Source organism: Entelurus aequoreus, linkage group LG09, assembly GCF_033978785.1.
Source record: "Entelurus aequoreus isolate RoL-2023_Sb linkage group LG09, RoL_Eaeq_v1.1, whole genome shotgun sequence".
NCBI classification, from domain to species: Eukaryota; Metazoa; Chordata; class Actinopteri; order Syngnathiformes; family Syngnathidae; genus Entelurus; species Entelurus aequoreus.
Window position 1 is genome coordinate 40,710,794 of NC_084739.1, and position 16,243 is coordinate 40,727,036.

The 16,243-nt window shown below is 43.4% G+C and overlaps 1 protein-coding gene across 5 annotated transcripts in view; it reads right to left on the reverse strand.

Moving 5' to 3' along the window:
• LOC133657437 (adhesion G protein-coupled receptor A1) overlaps positions 1 to 16,243 on the reverse strand; it is a 541,657-nt gene that overhangs the window by 12,040 nt on the left and 513,374 nt on the right. For 4 of the 5 annotated variants that reach the window (XM_062058763.1, XM_062058762.1, XM_062058764.1 and 1 more), the window contains one exon: positions 7,331 to 7,476. In XM_062058763.1, the coding sequence (XP_061914747.1) occupies positions 7,331 to 7,476 (146 nt within the window). Of the gene's footprint in view, positions 1 to 7,330; positions 7,477 to 13,008; positions 13,054 to 16,243 lie in introns of those variants that run through there. The other variant, XM_062058766.1, reaches the window with a different exon arrangement.

The window sequence follows — 16,243 nt, forward strand, 5'->3', positions numbered from 1 at the left end:
CTGACCTATAACCTTTGTGCCTTTCATCCCATAACTGCAAGCTTGACTGTAAACTCAATACAACTCGTTGCTTACATATACAAAGTGTTCATGTTTTCTCGAAACTCACAGAAGCTTTTTGTTGACAAACTCACAAAAACGGGCTGTGGTATTTGAATGAGGTTGGAGACAACAATAATCAGAATTAAGTAGCGTAAAGTGTATTTAGTGTCTAATTCCTTATAATCCTCCTACTTTTTTGTCTTAGCCGGAGTAGGACCCCAAGGCAAAGCAAACAAATAAGTCAAAGTAGAGGAGATGAGCACAACTGGAAGGATGAACCATCAGGAATCTACTGGCGCCAAATGAATGGACTGGAGAGCTTAAGTAGTCAAGAGGAAATGAGTGTCAGTTGTGCGCGCAGGTGGCTCAGTCCCGTGACAGAAACCAGGCACTGCAACAAAAAGAAGACAGGCGACAGTAGAGTTGCCAGATCATGACAGTTGTTGCACTGCTGAGGCATGTAATCCCGTACTGCCCCCTCGTTGGACCTTGTCTAGGACACATGTTTCTCTACGTGAGGACAACTGATGCTCAGTCAGCTTCAGCAAAGGACAAAGGCTAAAGACTAAAGCAGTACTAAGTTAGACTAAAATATACACCCACCCTGAACCATCTATACAACCGACTGATATCTTGTCACAAAATATGACTTACTCTCTACCAGGCAAGTTACGGTGACAGTAACATACTTATCTATTTGCTCATGCAAATTTAATGAAAGTAATTGAAAGTAAGGACAGCTGACAGCTAGGTGGTTCTGGGTTTGAATCTGGCTTAAATATGTGGAAGTGGATTTGGCGTGTATGCATTGGTTTATTCTGGGCGCATTCTAATATGATTGCAATTTGTTTGTAAATGCGATCATTCATGCTTAGTTGGACGATGTACTGTACATTCACCGTTAATTTTTTGAGTTACTGTGTGTTCAGGGTTGTACTTATATTTAAAGAGATAAATGGTTCTAACATGGTGATGCTGATTCCTGACAACACTGACCATGATGGTCCGTTTGATATGCCATAGGTTCTGTCGAGATTGGAGGGACAGAAAGGTAGATGAGCAGAAATAGGTTTGATAGCAGGTGATTGGTAGTGATTGGAGAAAGTGGGGAATTGATTCATCTCCAGCTCCTAAGTCACATTGCATGAGTTTGTCTGACAGGAGCCATTACGGTCAATCACTGTGGATCAACATGGATGCTGTGCTGCACAATCCCCCTTCTTGCCCCCAGACACATGATCTCATTCACAAGCAGTGCATGATGGCAGCAACTCCAGAACATTTCGTATTAACCACCCCAATTATGAAGGTATCAGAGGATTTGCTTTGCACAGAAATAGAGAGGCTCCATCTGTATTCCTGTGGCCCTTCAGAAACACTTCAATATGGAGAATTACTAATAATGTCAGATGTAATGCATTATAATTATTGATAGATTTTAGATCAATGTTTGGTGTTGCATTCATCACACCTTCCAACAAAATGCAGAGTGAGGCAAGTATCTACTAGTTTACTAATACATATGTATGTTGAAAGGTGTAGCACAAGCTAAACCTCTTATCACACTGTGAGCTGTTGTTATAATTTTGGATCAATCTAATTTGGCGCATGGAAAAATGGTGACTGAGTGTAATTGTTACCTCTGTTAAAGAACCCACAGCCTCTGGATCATCAAAATGTTCAAACCAAAAGTTATCTTTATATATGTTTTGCTATTTCCAACTTTCCTGCTCTTCCATGTCCTATCTAGACACCAAAGCCTGTGTTTCCTCATGCTCTTTCAGAATTTCCTTAAGCATCTAGAGGAAAAAATCAGTAGAAGAGGACGCAAAATAGAATACCAGCCGTTTCCCTTATTTTTCTCTCGTTTTTGAGCGCCGGGTCAGCTCGCATTTTTTTGTTTTTACGCAGGTTCTGACTCAGTCTTTTCTCCCCTTAAGAGTGCTTCTGATTTTTTTCTAAATCAGAATTACTTAAATGGTCACTACAAATTACACTCCTCCTCCAAGTCGCTTCAGTTCACGTCTACCGCTAAACAAATGTCACCGAGCAGTGACTAAGTTCGTTGTCAAAAGTTTGCATTTTCGGTAGGTGAATTTTAAATTGTAGTCAGACAAAAAGTTGCCTGTTTTTCTGCGACTAGATTTTCTCTCAGTCATTATATTACACAGGTGAAACTCCTAAAATTTAAATATAGTGTAAAAGTACATTCATGTCAACAATTAACTTCAAATGTAAAACTGTAATAATATTACTGTTACGGATAACTTTAACAAAAATTCCTCAAAACAGCCCACAACCTATAAGGCGTGGCCTCCAGCTCCGGCTGAATACCGGGAGCTTGTCGGGAGAAAATCTCTGCCGGGAGGTTGTCGGGAGAGGCGCTGAATACCGGGATTCTCCCGCTAAAAACGGGAGGGTTGGCAAGTATGCCTCTGTGCGTGGCAATCCAGACTATAATTGATAGCTGTGGTCTTACACAAATAGTAAATGAACCCACGCATCGCTACGGTAATACGATAGATCTAGTGCTTGTCAGGGGAGTCACCACCTCCAAAGTTATGATACTCCCGTGTACTAAAGTAATGTCCGATCATTACCTTATAAAATTTGAAGTTCTGACTCATTGTCAACAAGTTAATAATAATCACTGCTTTAGCAGCCTCAACATTAATGCTGTCACAATGATGACTTTTACTGGCCTGCTGCCTTCCGTAATGGTGCCATTCCCAAATTATGTGGGCTCTATTGATAACCTCACTAACAACTTTAACAATGTCCTGCGCGACACCATTGATAGTATATCAATCAATCAATCAATCAATGTTTATTTATATAGCCCTAAATCACTAGTGTCTCAAAGGGCTGTACAAGCCACAACGACATCCTCGGTGTCGAGTGGGTCTGACAGCTAAAGCTAAAAAAAAGGCCCCTAAAAGGCGTACCCCATGATTTACAGAAGAAACTTCAGCTCTTAAACTATCATGTAAAATGCTGGAACGCAAATGGTGTGCGACTCAACTTGAGGTTTTCCATGAAGCATGGAGTGATAGTTTAATAACTTATAAACGCATGCTTACCTTAGCTAAAGATAATTACTACTCAAATCTCATCCACCTCAACAAAAAAAATCCGAAATATTTGTTCAGTACAGTAGCATCGCTAACCCAACAAGGGACTCCTCCCAGTAGCTACACCCACGCGGCAGATGACTTTATGAATTTCTTTAATAAGAAAATTTAACACATTAGAAAGGAGATTGAAGACAACGCATCCCAGCTACAATGGGTTCTATTAACAAAGATACGACGGATATTACCCTCCAAAACAGTCTCTCTCTTTTTGATGAATTAACATTATAGGAACTAATACGGCATGTAAATGGGATAAAACAAACAACATGTTCACTTGACCCACTTCCTGGTAAACTTATCAAGGAACTGTTTGCAATATTAGGACCATCAGTGCTAAATATTATAAACTTATCACTTTCCTCTGGCACTGTTCCCCTAGCCTTCAAAAAAGCGGTTATTCATCCTCTGCTCAAAAGACCTAACCTCGATCCTGACCTCATGGTAAACTACCGGCCGGTGTCCCACCTTCCGTTTTTTTCGAAAATCCTCGAAAAAATTGTTGCACAGCAGCTAAATTAACACTTAGCATTTAACAATCTCTGTGAACCCTTTTACTTAGGGCAAATCACTCTACGGAGACAGCCCTCGCAAAAATGACTAATGATCTATTGCTAACGATGGATGCTGATGCGTCATCTATGTTGCTGCTTCTTGATCTTAACGCTGCTTTCGATACCATCAATCATAATATTTCATTAGAGCGTATCAAAACGTAATGGTATGTCAGACTTAGCCTTGTGTTGGTTTAACTCCTATCTTACTGACAGGATGCAGTGCGTCTCCCATAACAATGCGACATCGGACTATGTTAAGGTAACATGCGGAGTTCCACAGGGTTCGGTTCTTGGCCCTGCACTCTTCAGAACCTACATGCTGCCGCTAGGCGACATCATACGCAAATACGGTGTTAGCTTTCACTGTTATGCTGATGACACCCAACTCTACATACTCCTAAAGCTGACCAACATGCCGGATTGTAGTCAGCTGGAGGTGTGTCTTAATGAAATTAAACAATGGATGTCCGCTAACTTTTTGCAACTCAACGCTAAGAAAACGGAAATGCTGATTATCGGTCCTCCTAGACACCGACATCTATTTAATAATACCACCTTAACATTTGACAACCAAACAATTAAGTTTGTACACAAGTCGACTCGGTAAAGAATCTGGGTATTATCTTTGACCCAACTCTCTCGTTTGAGTCACACATTAAGAGTATTACTAAAACGGCCTTCTTTCATCTCCGTAATATCGCTAAAATGTGTTCCATTTTGTCCACTAGCGACGCTGAGATCATTATTCATGCGTTCGTTACATCTCGTCTCAATTACTGTAACATATTATTTTCGGGTCTCCCTATGTCTAGCATTAAAAGATTACAGTTGGTACAAAATGCGGCTGCTAGACTTTTGACAAGAACAAGAAAGTTTGATCATATTATGCCTATACTGGCTCACCTGCATTGGCTTCCTGTGCACTTAAGATGTGATTTTAAGGTTTCACTACTTACGTATAAAATACTAGCTCCATCCTATCTTGCTGATTGTATTGTACCATATGTCCCGGCAAGAAATCTGCGTTCAAAGAACTCCGGCTTATTAGTGATTACCAGAGCCCAAAAAAAGTCTGCAGGCTATAGAGTGTTTTCTATTCGGGCTCCAGTACTCTGGAATGCCCTCCCGGTAACGGTTAGAGATGCTACCTCAGTAGAAGCATTTAAGTCCCATCTTAAAACTAATTTTTATACTCTAGCCTTTAAATAGACCCCCCCTTTTAGACCAGTTGATCTGCCGTTTCTTTTCTGCACAGATTCGTTGACCACACATGACGCGCTAGCTGTCCAAAGTCGGGACCCAGGGTGGACCACTCATCCGTGCATCAGTTGGGGACGACTCTGCGCTGCTGACCTGTCTCCACTCAAGATGATCTCCTGCTGGCCCCACTATGGACTGGACTCTCACACTATTATGTTAGATCCACTACGGACTGTACTCTCACACTATTATGCTAGATCCACTCGACGTCCATTGCACCGGTCACCCTGTGGGGGTTGAGTGTTTCCTTGCCCTGATGTGGGATCTGAGCCGAGGATGTCGTTGTGGCTTGTGCAGCCCTTTGAGACACTCATGATTTAGGGCTATATAAGTAAACTTTGATTGACTGACTGATTGATTGATAACTCAGTTTATGGCAGTGACAGATGTAGATGGCTTTGGGACTACTAACCTTGCCATTGAGTCAACACTTGTCATTGTTTATTTCTGCTGTGTGTTTCCCTGTGTTCTCGCTGGCTGTCGTGTGTTTTCCGCACTGAAGTGTGGGCCGACGGTCACACATGACACATGCACCTTAATCGTGTGTCAAAAAATGGTGCCATTAAAGAAAATTACCGTTAACTCGTTTTTGTATTGACCTTGACAGCCCTAATTGTTCATCATGATATCAACTTATTGTTACATTAGCCATATTCACCTTTGTCGCGACGCCACTGCTACATGTCAATACATTTGGTGTTTGTCAGACTTTCAGTCTTTGGTAAGTGAGCTCTCACTTGATGCGCTTAGGGATGTGATTTGAACTTAATGAAAAAGACTGAAAATAAGCCGGAGGTCTGTGGGCCACAGGTCCAGGGCGGTGCCCTGGTTGGGGGATGACGGGGGGCTCCTGTTTTTTCAGCAAATAAACATGCAAAAATTAGCAAAAAAAAAGCACCATTTAAAGATGTTTTAGTGTTTAAAGAATTTAAAAATGATCAACAGTTTACACAAATGCATACCCCATTCATCCAAATGAATCACTATGTCTGTTTCAGTCACTATGTTATTTAGTCACGACAGTAATTACAACTTGCGTTCACATCCACAGGAACCAATTCACACATTACTTTGGCATTGTTGCTTTGATGGCTCTGACGTGAGCCTTCCTGGCAAATTTCTGAGCAGCTTGCATTTTCCTTTTTGTTTCTGCTTTAGTGGATTCTGCCTTGGATTCTAGAGCCAATTTCTGTCTGTTCGACGCCCTCTCCACTTCTAACTGCTCCAAATGCAAAAATCATAAAGAGTACAAACAATGTTTACTCTATTAGCTAACTTCCTTTATCTGAATAGCTATTTGGGATTTATAGCATGAAATAACAAATATCTTGCAGTCATGTTGTTTATGTTTCAAAATGATTCAATTATTCAATGTCAACATATAAACAGTAGAAATAATGAACAACATGTCAGCTACTGTCTTGTTCTAAAACACCAATGGAAATTAAATTGAGCATTTAGACAGGCTATACTGTAGCAAAAGTCATCACATGTCTGCCACAATGATGTGTGTTCTTAAATGTGTATTCCACGTCTTCCATGGCTTACATGGTAAGCAACTCATGTGTTGGACATTGTTTTATTAAGGCACATACATTTTTCCAAATGTGGCCAAGTAGACACATTGTGGGTTTCCTGGACATCGTCTACATCGCTAAAAGAAACATCTTAGGAAGAAAATCCCTCTGCCACCTTCTACTAGTTTTTTTAAATATATAAATCGACCGCTTGAATATTCCCTCTTCTCTTCTCCGACTCTCTCATCGTCATTTGGGATGTGCGTGTCTGTTGTGATTTCCCTTCCTGGTTCGATGACCCACCCTACCTTGCCTCTGAGTGGCCTGTCCGTAATGTTTTGCTCTAATCTTAACGAATCGTGACTCATCATTGTAAACCCACCAACCAATCATGGATTTTCTTATAGGTAAACCAACCAACCAATCATCATTGATGTTTCAAATATATATTTTGTTCCCTGTCCGTGGAGTTGCTTCGCTACATACCGTAGCTTCAACTTTTAAGTTAATAATTTTTAATGGAAAACAATACTTTTTACCACTGGCTTATCAAAAAACATAGTTATTAAGGGAAAACCGTAAATGTTAGCAGGTATGGCAAATAAACGGATTAAGATTTGAACACACATTGCAAGTCGGAAAAAACGAAGAAAAACGGAAAATCGTTTTTTATATTTTTACAGAGATAAAAAAAACGGATTTCCGACGATAGACGGAAAAATCACATGCCTGTGCGCTTTATAAGCTTCAAGGTACTCAAAGTAGTATGGTGCAATGCAGGTAACACAATGTATGCAGCAGATAAAAAAAAGTCAGTGTTTACCTCAACAATGGCTGTTTAGGGGGCCGAGGTGGGTCACCATCTTGGCTCTGTGGTGGCTTCTTAACCACCTGCTTATAAATGTTCCTCGCTGTCACCCCCAGCCACAGCATGGTCGCCAGAGACGAGTAGTGCAGCACAACCCCGACCTGAAATGGGTGAAATATGGCAAATATAATCACGATAATTACTGACTTGAATGGTCTGTGCCACTTGTATAGTGTCCCCAAAGAGCGGCAGTGCATTCACACATAAACATATAGAGGCGGCGTGGCTCAGATCGTAGAGCGGCCATGCAGAAAGTTGAGGGTTTACGGTACGAATCCAGCTTTCGCAACACAAGGCCCTGTCCTATGCATACGTTTAATGAAAACTATTGAACACAAAACATTATGGCAATTAGTAAAAAAAGATCCATAAAGTAGCTGCACCGTTTTAAAGGCAGCCGTTTTCAAAGTGTAGGAAGTAGGAAAAGTAGATGCTTGTAGTCTAGAACAGTGGTCCCCAACATTTTTGGAACCGCGGACCGGTCAACGCTTGAAAATGTTCCCCGCATGGAGGGGGGGGGGGGGGGGGGGGGGGGGCTTTGTCATAAAAAAATACAATCATGTGTGCTTATGGACTGTATCCCTGCAGACTGTATTGATCTATATTGATATATAATGTAGGAACCAGAAATATTAATAACAGAAAGAAACAACCCTTTTGTGCGAATGAGTGTGAATGATTGTAAATGGGGAGGGACGTTTTTTGGGTTGGTGCACTAATTGCAAGTGTGTCTTGTGTTTTTTATGTTGATTTAATAAAAAATTAAAATAAAAATAATTTTTATTTTTATTTTTTTATTTCTTGTGCGGCCCGGTACCAATCGATCCACGGACCGGTACCGGGCCACGGACCGGTACCGGGCCACGGCCCGGTGGTTGGGGACCACTGGTCTAGAATTTACGGTAGATAACATTAGCTGTGGATGTTTTGAGTGTTTGAGGTCATTGTAAATCTAACAGGTTTACCAAGAACATAACATAATTAGTGGCTTGTTTTTTATTTTTTATTTTTTTAAAGGAACATAGAGTTAATTTTTAACTCTTTTATTGTTCTATTTTTTGAGACTGTGATTTTTCCCATTGCAGTTTTTTTTACTTGCATTTTTTGAACTGTGGTTTTGTATTGTTGCACAGTGCACTCCAACTCCAAAGAAAAAAAGGCAGGGCCAATTTTACAAGTGACACAAAGTGAAGCCAGAGCTCCTCTCAAAAACATTAATGATGTACAAAGGGCCTATCAACTAAGAGCCAAATAACAAGTGCCGAATAATGTGTGCAAACTATAAATCCTCATGTACTATTAGAGGGTGGGTTGTGTGTGATCACACATCTATTGTGTGTATTGTTGATGTGTAAAAGTAGACTGCCCTGTTTAAATGAAGTTTTTGCATGTATACCGGCTGTCACCATGAAGACACTCATTTCCCTCCACTTTGATGTCTTCATATTGTCCAATGTGGCGTTTTGTCATGTTGTTCACATGCGACACACACATATAATATGTACAACCTTTTGTAGGCTACAGTGTATCCAGAAAGTATTCACAGCGTTTTACTTTTTCCACCTTTTGTTATGTTCCAGCCTTATTACAAAATAATATAATCATTGTTGTTCTCAAAATAGGGCAGCACGGTGGCAGAGGGGTTAGTGCGTTTGCCTCACAATACGAAGGTTCTGAGTAGTCGTGAGTTCAATCCCGGGCTCGGTATCTTTCTGTGTGGAGTTTGCATGTCCTCCCCGTGACTGCGTGGGTTCCCTCCGGGTACTCCGGCTTCCTCCCACCTCCAAAGACATGCACCTGTGGATAGGTTGATTGGCAACACTAAATTGACCCTAGTGTGTGAATGTGAGTGTGAATTGGTTCTGTCTATCTGTGTTGGCCCTGTGATGAGGTGGTGACTTGTCCAGGGTGTACCCCGCCTTCCGCCTGATTGTAGCTGAGATAGGCTCCAGCGCCCCCCGTGATCCCGAAGGGAATAAGCGGTAGAAAATGGATGGATGGCTGGATGTTCTCAAAATTCTACAAAAAATCCCCACAATGAGGGTGCCTGGTTTCTTCCAAACATGATGCCTAGCATCCACATCAAAGATTTCAACCGTTATCTCATTAGACCAGGAACTTCTGTTTCTCATGGTCTGAGAGTCTTTCAGGTGCATTTTGGCAAACTTTTACTACGAAATGGCTTCTGTATGGCCACTCTACCATACAGGTCTAATTGTTGGTTTGCTGCAGAGATGGTTGTCCTTCTGTAAAGTTCTCCTCTCTCCACTGACGAATGTTGTAACTCTGACAGAGTGACCATCGGGTTATTGGTCACCTCCCTGATGAGGGCCCTTCAGTTAGGACGGCTAGCTAACTCTAGGACAAGTCCTGGTGGTTGCAGACGTTTTCCATTCACGGATGATGGAGGCCACTGTGCTCATTGGAACCTTCAAGGCAGCAGATATTTTTCCGTACCCTCCACCATATTTGACCCAATCTTGTCTCAGAGGTCTACAGGCAAGCCCTTCGACTTAATTTTTAGTTTGTGTTCTGCCATGCACTGTCAATTGTGGGAGCTTACATATAAAAAGGTGAATTTATTCCATTTTGGAATACGGATGTGACATAAGATGTGGAAAAAGTGAAGTGCTGTAAATATTTTCCGGATACACTGTATATTGAAGCTTAATCTAGACAAAATAACTAATTTTTGGCATGCAAAGTGTCAAGACAATATGCCTAGTATTTTTATTTCTACAAACGTACTTGTCCAAATATGTCGTCAAGCACCCAGACAGAATATTCTCTATTTCATTCGTCAGTCTTTGTCATCACAGACATTTGTGCGTAACTGTGCCAGTTTTCAAGACACACACACCAAATTGATTATTCTTTCTACTTTGTTCATTTAGGAGTCACAATCCTCTGCCCTCGAGCTTTTTAGATCAGCTTTGCAAGTGCTATCAACTTTGCATGTATTTTACTGTAATACACGCTTTAGTAGATCAGTTCCCAAGTATGTCTCCATTACTTTTTTTTCTCAGAACGGAATGTTTTGTATCCTTCATTAGAGAGACCATCAAGAGCAAGGATGCTGTGAAGGGTTGAGGAGGTGCCACCAAAAACAGTCAAGGTTGTTGAAAGCATTTTGCTACAGTTTTGTATTTAGATTCTGAGCAGTTCCTCAACAGTTGAGATAGAGGACATCAGTGGTACAGCCAGAATAATAATTTGAATATAAATTGTATTCACTGACAACTATCATGTGAGGAAAAATCACTGTAGCGCATACCAACCTGCACTCTCTCTCATTTGAATATTCATAAATCACATTTGAATGGGATAATTTATCTAACTAATCATAGGCTTTTAGCAGCTCAGAGAGATATATGTGATTTAAAAGAGAAGAGAGGAAGGAGGATAAAGAGGAAATACAAAAAGACGCTATGTTATTTTGCTACTCAATTAATTTGATTTGCCTGTAATGGCAACCTGTGATGCTCAATCAAATGACATATCTCTTGCCTTACTCCATATGACCCTGGACAAAAGCTAGTGTACATTAGGTGAGGTAATAATTGGACGTGTCTTTGAGTTGGTTATGAAGAACGAAGAGTGACTGGTGCATCAATCACTGCAAGCACACCTTTAAGCATCTTTAGCACTCAGAAATATGTGGGCTTGTAGCACGGAGATAAGAGATATTTAATTTTTTCTTACTATTATAAGCACTTTGAATAACAGGCCTTGTGTTTTATGTCCTTACATGTATCTAATATTCACCCACCCTTTACACTAGTGAGAAAAGTAAGTATTTCATCCCATGCTGATTTTGTAAGTTGGCATCCTTACAACGATATGAACAGTCTAGACTTTATTTTAATTGAGGGACACATTGTAAAAAGACAAATATGGGGAAATAATTGTATATTAGGGTAAAAAATGTATTTGCATTTAATTGAGGGAAATAAGTATTTTATCCCCTGCAAATAGCTAGGTTATATATAGTATAGCATCTCATCCTAGGATGACAGGCATTAAGCTACAGACCCCCATTTAATGACATTTATATCTAAGGGCCCACATGTATAATATCAATTTTAATATTTTACTGTCACATTTCCGATGACGTCATGTCCGGAAAAGTCTGCTGCCTAAGCTAAGTGCTACCTTTCTATATGTCCATCCATCCATTTTCTACTGCTTGTCCCTTTCGGGGTTGCGGGGGGTGCTGGAGCCTATCTCAGCTGCATTCCGGCGGAAGGTGGGGTACACCCTGGACAAGGTGCTTTTAATTGTTTTACATCTGTCTTCATTCCTTCTCCAACATATTTAGTAGTCTTATAAAAACTTACAAAGCACCCACTCTCTGTTTCACCGCCTCTCTTCCAGCTAGCTAGCTGTTAAGCTAGCAAAGCTAAGCTAGTCCCAGTCCGAAAATACTGTGCTGTTCGCCGCTCAGTAGCTCAGTACTATATTTTAATCTCTAGCTAGCGAGTCTGAGCTAGTCCCGGTTAGAAGCCACTGCGCTCCGAAGGCGTCTGCTCCCTCACGCCGCTGCTACTCAAAGACAAAATAAACTCGATTTGGTGAAAAAAACAAGTGTATGGCTCCCTGTTCGTGCACCGTTTTCATTGATAGGTTGGCCCGCCAGAGTAGAGTAATTTCGCAATTTAAGACGCCGCGGACACGTTTGCTAGCGTTAGCTGTAGCGAGCTGACTAGCCCAGTTTGTAGCAGCCCTAAGCGGCCTACAAGCCACGGTGAACCGGTTGAGACGCATAATAGATTTAGCCCTTTAGCTAGTCCCACACCCCAGTCTACCGGACTATGTCAGTTGTCATAGTGGACTCCATCACCCAGAACATACAGCTTAGTAAACCAGATATAACTTAAGTGTATTTTCGGAGCTCTGGCCCCAGGATATGATGAAGCGTATGGAGCACTTGGCTTCACTGTAACCACGGCGGGAGACAAGGAAAGACTGGTGTGTTATTTCCTAATGTTATGGAGAGGTTTACTTATAACAATTTTATAGACAAATTATACAATTTATAGTCACAATGGAGAGTGGGGGGAGGGCAATATTTTATTTTTCCTAGGAGGAGGCGTAACAGAAAATATTTGATAAGCACTGCTTTAAGGTGTGTTCCTAATTTTTTGTTGGACGTCTTAAATGAAGAGAGCAGTCATGATTTTGGTTTACAGAGTAAACAACTAATAACTAAGGTTTTCTCCAAACACATAAGTTTAAATATGACCAAGGACACACATTATTGTGGGTTTCCTGGACGTCGTGTTCATCACTAAAAGACCAATCTAATCTATGGGAGAGAAACCCAAAGTTATATAATTATCATTAAATCTAATATGTTCCCAGAACATACAAAACGATTAAAACCTTCTTAATAAGTTTTTTTTTTTACATTATTGGATCCCTGAAATAGCACCCATATAGTCACCTTTGCATTAATTTCCCCCAAAATAGTAGCCTTGAATCCGTTTTATTATAGATTATAATAATTCAGTACCCCCCTATGGGATTCAGTATCCCCCTATGCAACTGGCTGCTTGACTTCCTCACAGACAGACCCCAATCTGTGAGAGTGGGCAACAACACCTCCAGTGCCATCTCCCTGAGCACCGGCTCACCCCAGGGCTGCGTCCTGAGTCCGCTGCTGTTCACGTTGATAACTCATGACTGCTGCGCCAGGTCCACTAATAACCACATTGTGAAGTATGCTGACGACACAACAGTAGTGGGCCTCATCCGTGACACTCTCTTCTCTCTCTCTTTGGCTGTCCATCGATTACGATGATGACGTTGCTCCAGTAATGGGTTATTGAGGGGGGTTTCGTATATGCCATTGCATGTGGCTGTGCAGGCCTATGCGCGACCCGCATGGTTTGCCACATGTGGGGCAGATGTAGTCCACGCTTGAGAGGGGGGCCCCTGCAGCGCGCTGATGTCGCTGTAAACGTTGTTGTTTTCTCCTCTCAGTGGTCTGCTCCTGGAGATGAGCAATGCCGGCGTGACTGCAGTTGCGCCAGGTGTGGCGATCAGCAGCCAAGACTTCCAGTGCGGAAGGCTGGATAGCACAGCGCTTCAGGAGGGTTTTTATGTGGTCCTTGTAGCGTTTCCGCTGACCCCAGGAGACCTACAGCCTTCCTGGAGTTGGCCGTAGAGGATCTGTCGGGGGAGCCTCTGGGTGGGCATGCGGATTACATGCCCCACCCAGCGCAGACGTCTTTGCGCAAGGAACACTTGGATGCTGGGTGTTTGGGTCCGGTCATAAATATCCACATGTGGGACTCTGTCCTCCCAGGTCAGACCCAGGATCCGTTGCAGGCAGCGGATGTAGTATTTCTCCAGGATTCTGACGTGCCTTTGGTAAGGGGTCCAGGCTTCCGAGCCGTATAGCAGTATGGACAGACAAACTGCTTTGTAAACAGCTGCTTTGGTGGAAACTATCAGGTTTCTGTTCAGGAAGACCCTGGTTTTGAGGATATAGCCACCAAACTTCAGCACCTCAGCTGGGATACCGTCAGGGCCTGGGCTTTTGTTGTTTTTTAGGCCCTTGATGGCTTTTAGGACCTCAGCAAAGGTAGGCGGGGAGTCCAGGTGGTCGACAGGGGGAGTGGTTGGGAAATTGGTGAAAATGTCCTGGTCAGAGGGATTTTCGGAGTTAAGGAGAGTGTTGAAATGTTCAGCCCATCTATTTAGGATCTGGGGTGTGTTCTTATAGAGGGTGACTCCGTCTGCCGATCTGACTGGGGTTATGTTTTTTCTCTGTGGACCATATTTGGATTTGACGGCATCATAAAATCCATGGGAATTGTTTGTGTCAGCATAAAGTTGGATCTCGCTGGCTTTCTTGATCCACCAGTCATTTTCCATGGCTCTGAGGGTACGCTGGACTTCGGCTCTTATGGAGGAGAGTCGAGTCTTTAGTGTGATGGATTGTGGGTTGGCCAGGTAAGCAGCATGGGCCTTGTGTTTTGCCTGGAGAAGTTTATGGATATCCGGTGCACTGTTGTCAAACCAGTCCTGATGTTTACGCCTGGTGTACCCAAGGGACTCCTCTGCCGCGTGATGGATGGCAGTTCTTAGGGAGTTCCAGCAGGTGTTGACGTCAGGGTCCAGGTGGGTATCAGGGATTGCAGACAAATGTTCTGCAAGCTGTGCTCTGAGCTGGTCTACAGAGTGCTTGGATTTGAGTGCTTCACAGTTGAGTCTCTTGTTTCGTGATGTTTTCTTCAGTTGGGGGCGGACTTCCATCTGAAATTTGGCTCTGATCATTCGATGGTCAGTCCAGCAGTCCGCTCCACGCATCGCTCTGGAGATTAGGACCTCCTTCCTGTCTCTACGACGGGTGATAATATAGTCGAGGAGGTGCCAATGTTTGGAGCGAGGATGTTGCCAGGAGGTCTTGAATTTATCCTTGAGCTGGAACAGGGTGTTGGTGATGATCAACTGATGTTCAGAGCAGAGTGTAAGGAGGCGAAGCCCATTGTCATTAAGCCTAATAACCCCGTGCTGACCAAGTGTTCCGGTCCAGAGCCCACTGTCAGAGCCCACCCTCGTGTTAAAATCCCTGAGGATATGAGCTTGTCGGTGGGAGGCGTTTCCTCAATGGCGGAGTTTAGTGAGGCATAGAATGTGTCCTTGCTCTCGAGGTCTGCATCCAGGGTCGTGCAGGGTTGGGGCGTAGGCGCTGATAAGGGTGACATGGCGATTTTTGGTGAGTGGTACACGCCACGTCATGAGCCTTTCGCTCATACCCACTGGAGACTCTGGGATATTGTGAAGAAGGTTTGTCCTGGCGGCAAAGCCCACTCCATGTAGACGACGGGAGCCTTCTGGATGACCCTTCCAGAAGAAAGTGTAGCCTTCTCCCGCCTCCGTAATTGAGTCTTCCCCATGTAAGCGGGTTTCGCTCAGGGCGGCTATGTCAATGCCGTATCGGTTTAGTTCATGCGCAACGAGTGCTGTTCTTCGCTGCGGGCGGCAGGAGAGATCACGCACATCCAAAAGTGTGCGGACGTTCCATGACGCTATTGTGAAGGGAATTTTGTTTCTCTTGTACGATTGTTTTCGACCGCATAAAAGGATGGCCCGGCAGCTGCGGTAGGCTGCCCGGGCGATGAGGAATAGACCATTTTTAGGCCACCTTTTCTAGGCTCTTCCCATTTCAGGGTGAGCAGAGCGGTGCTTCTCAGTCACGTGCGAAGCTGCCGGGGAGGCATGCTGTTCCATCCCATGCCACAGCGACCTTCACTCGCACGCCGCCTACGTACAGGGTTGGGCTAGGTACTGCCAGTCACATCCTTGACCTGTACCAGCCACCCTTCCCCATCGCCGCAGGACTTGAGGGCGGGGAGGTTGGGGGTAGTGCTGAGGAGGAGCAAAACACCTGCGCAGTGAATTGATTTAAGTGGTGGTAGAAGTGCGCAGTCTCTACCCACACTGTTTTGTCTTGGCCCCATGTGGTGTCCTCCAGTGGCATGAAAAGCTCATGACGACCTTCTGCCGCATGGTGTTGCAGAGGACTGCCAGAGCACCGGTCTGTTGGTGACTGCCTAATGCGGGTCCTCGCCACAGATTTTTCGTTAGGGGTTTTCTCCCGTAGCCTATAACCAAGGGGTTAGCCAGTAGGCACTGGTCAATGAGGCAGAGACTTTTGAGGTGGTCTCTGCAAGCTATTTTAACCCATAGCTGGGACCCTGACAGGTACTACCACCCCGGGTCAGAGTGGACCTGGGAGTAATGATGACTGAGGGGTAACTCCACCTTCCCCAAAACTCCAGAACTCCCGAACTGAAGCCTCATCACCGGATGCAGTTTTGAGTCATACCCAGGACAGTGGGCCTCATCCGTGACAACAAC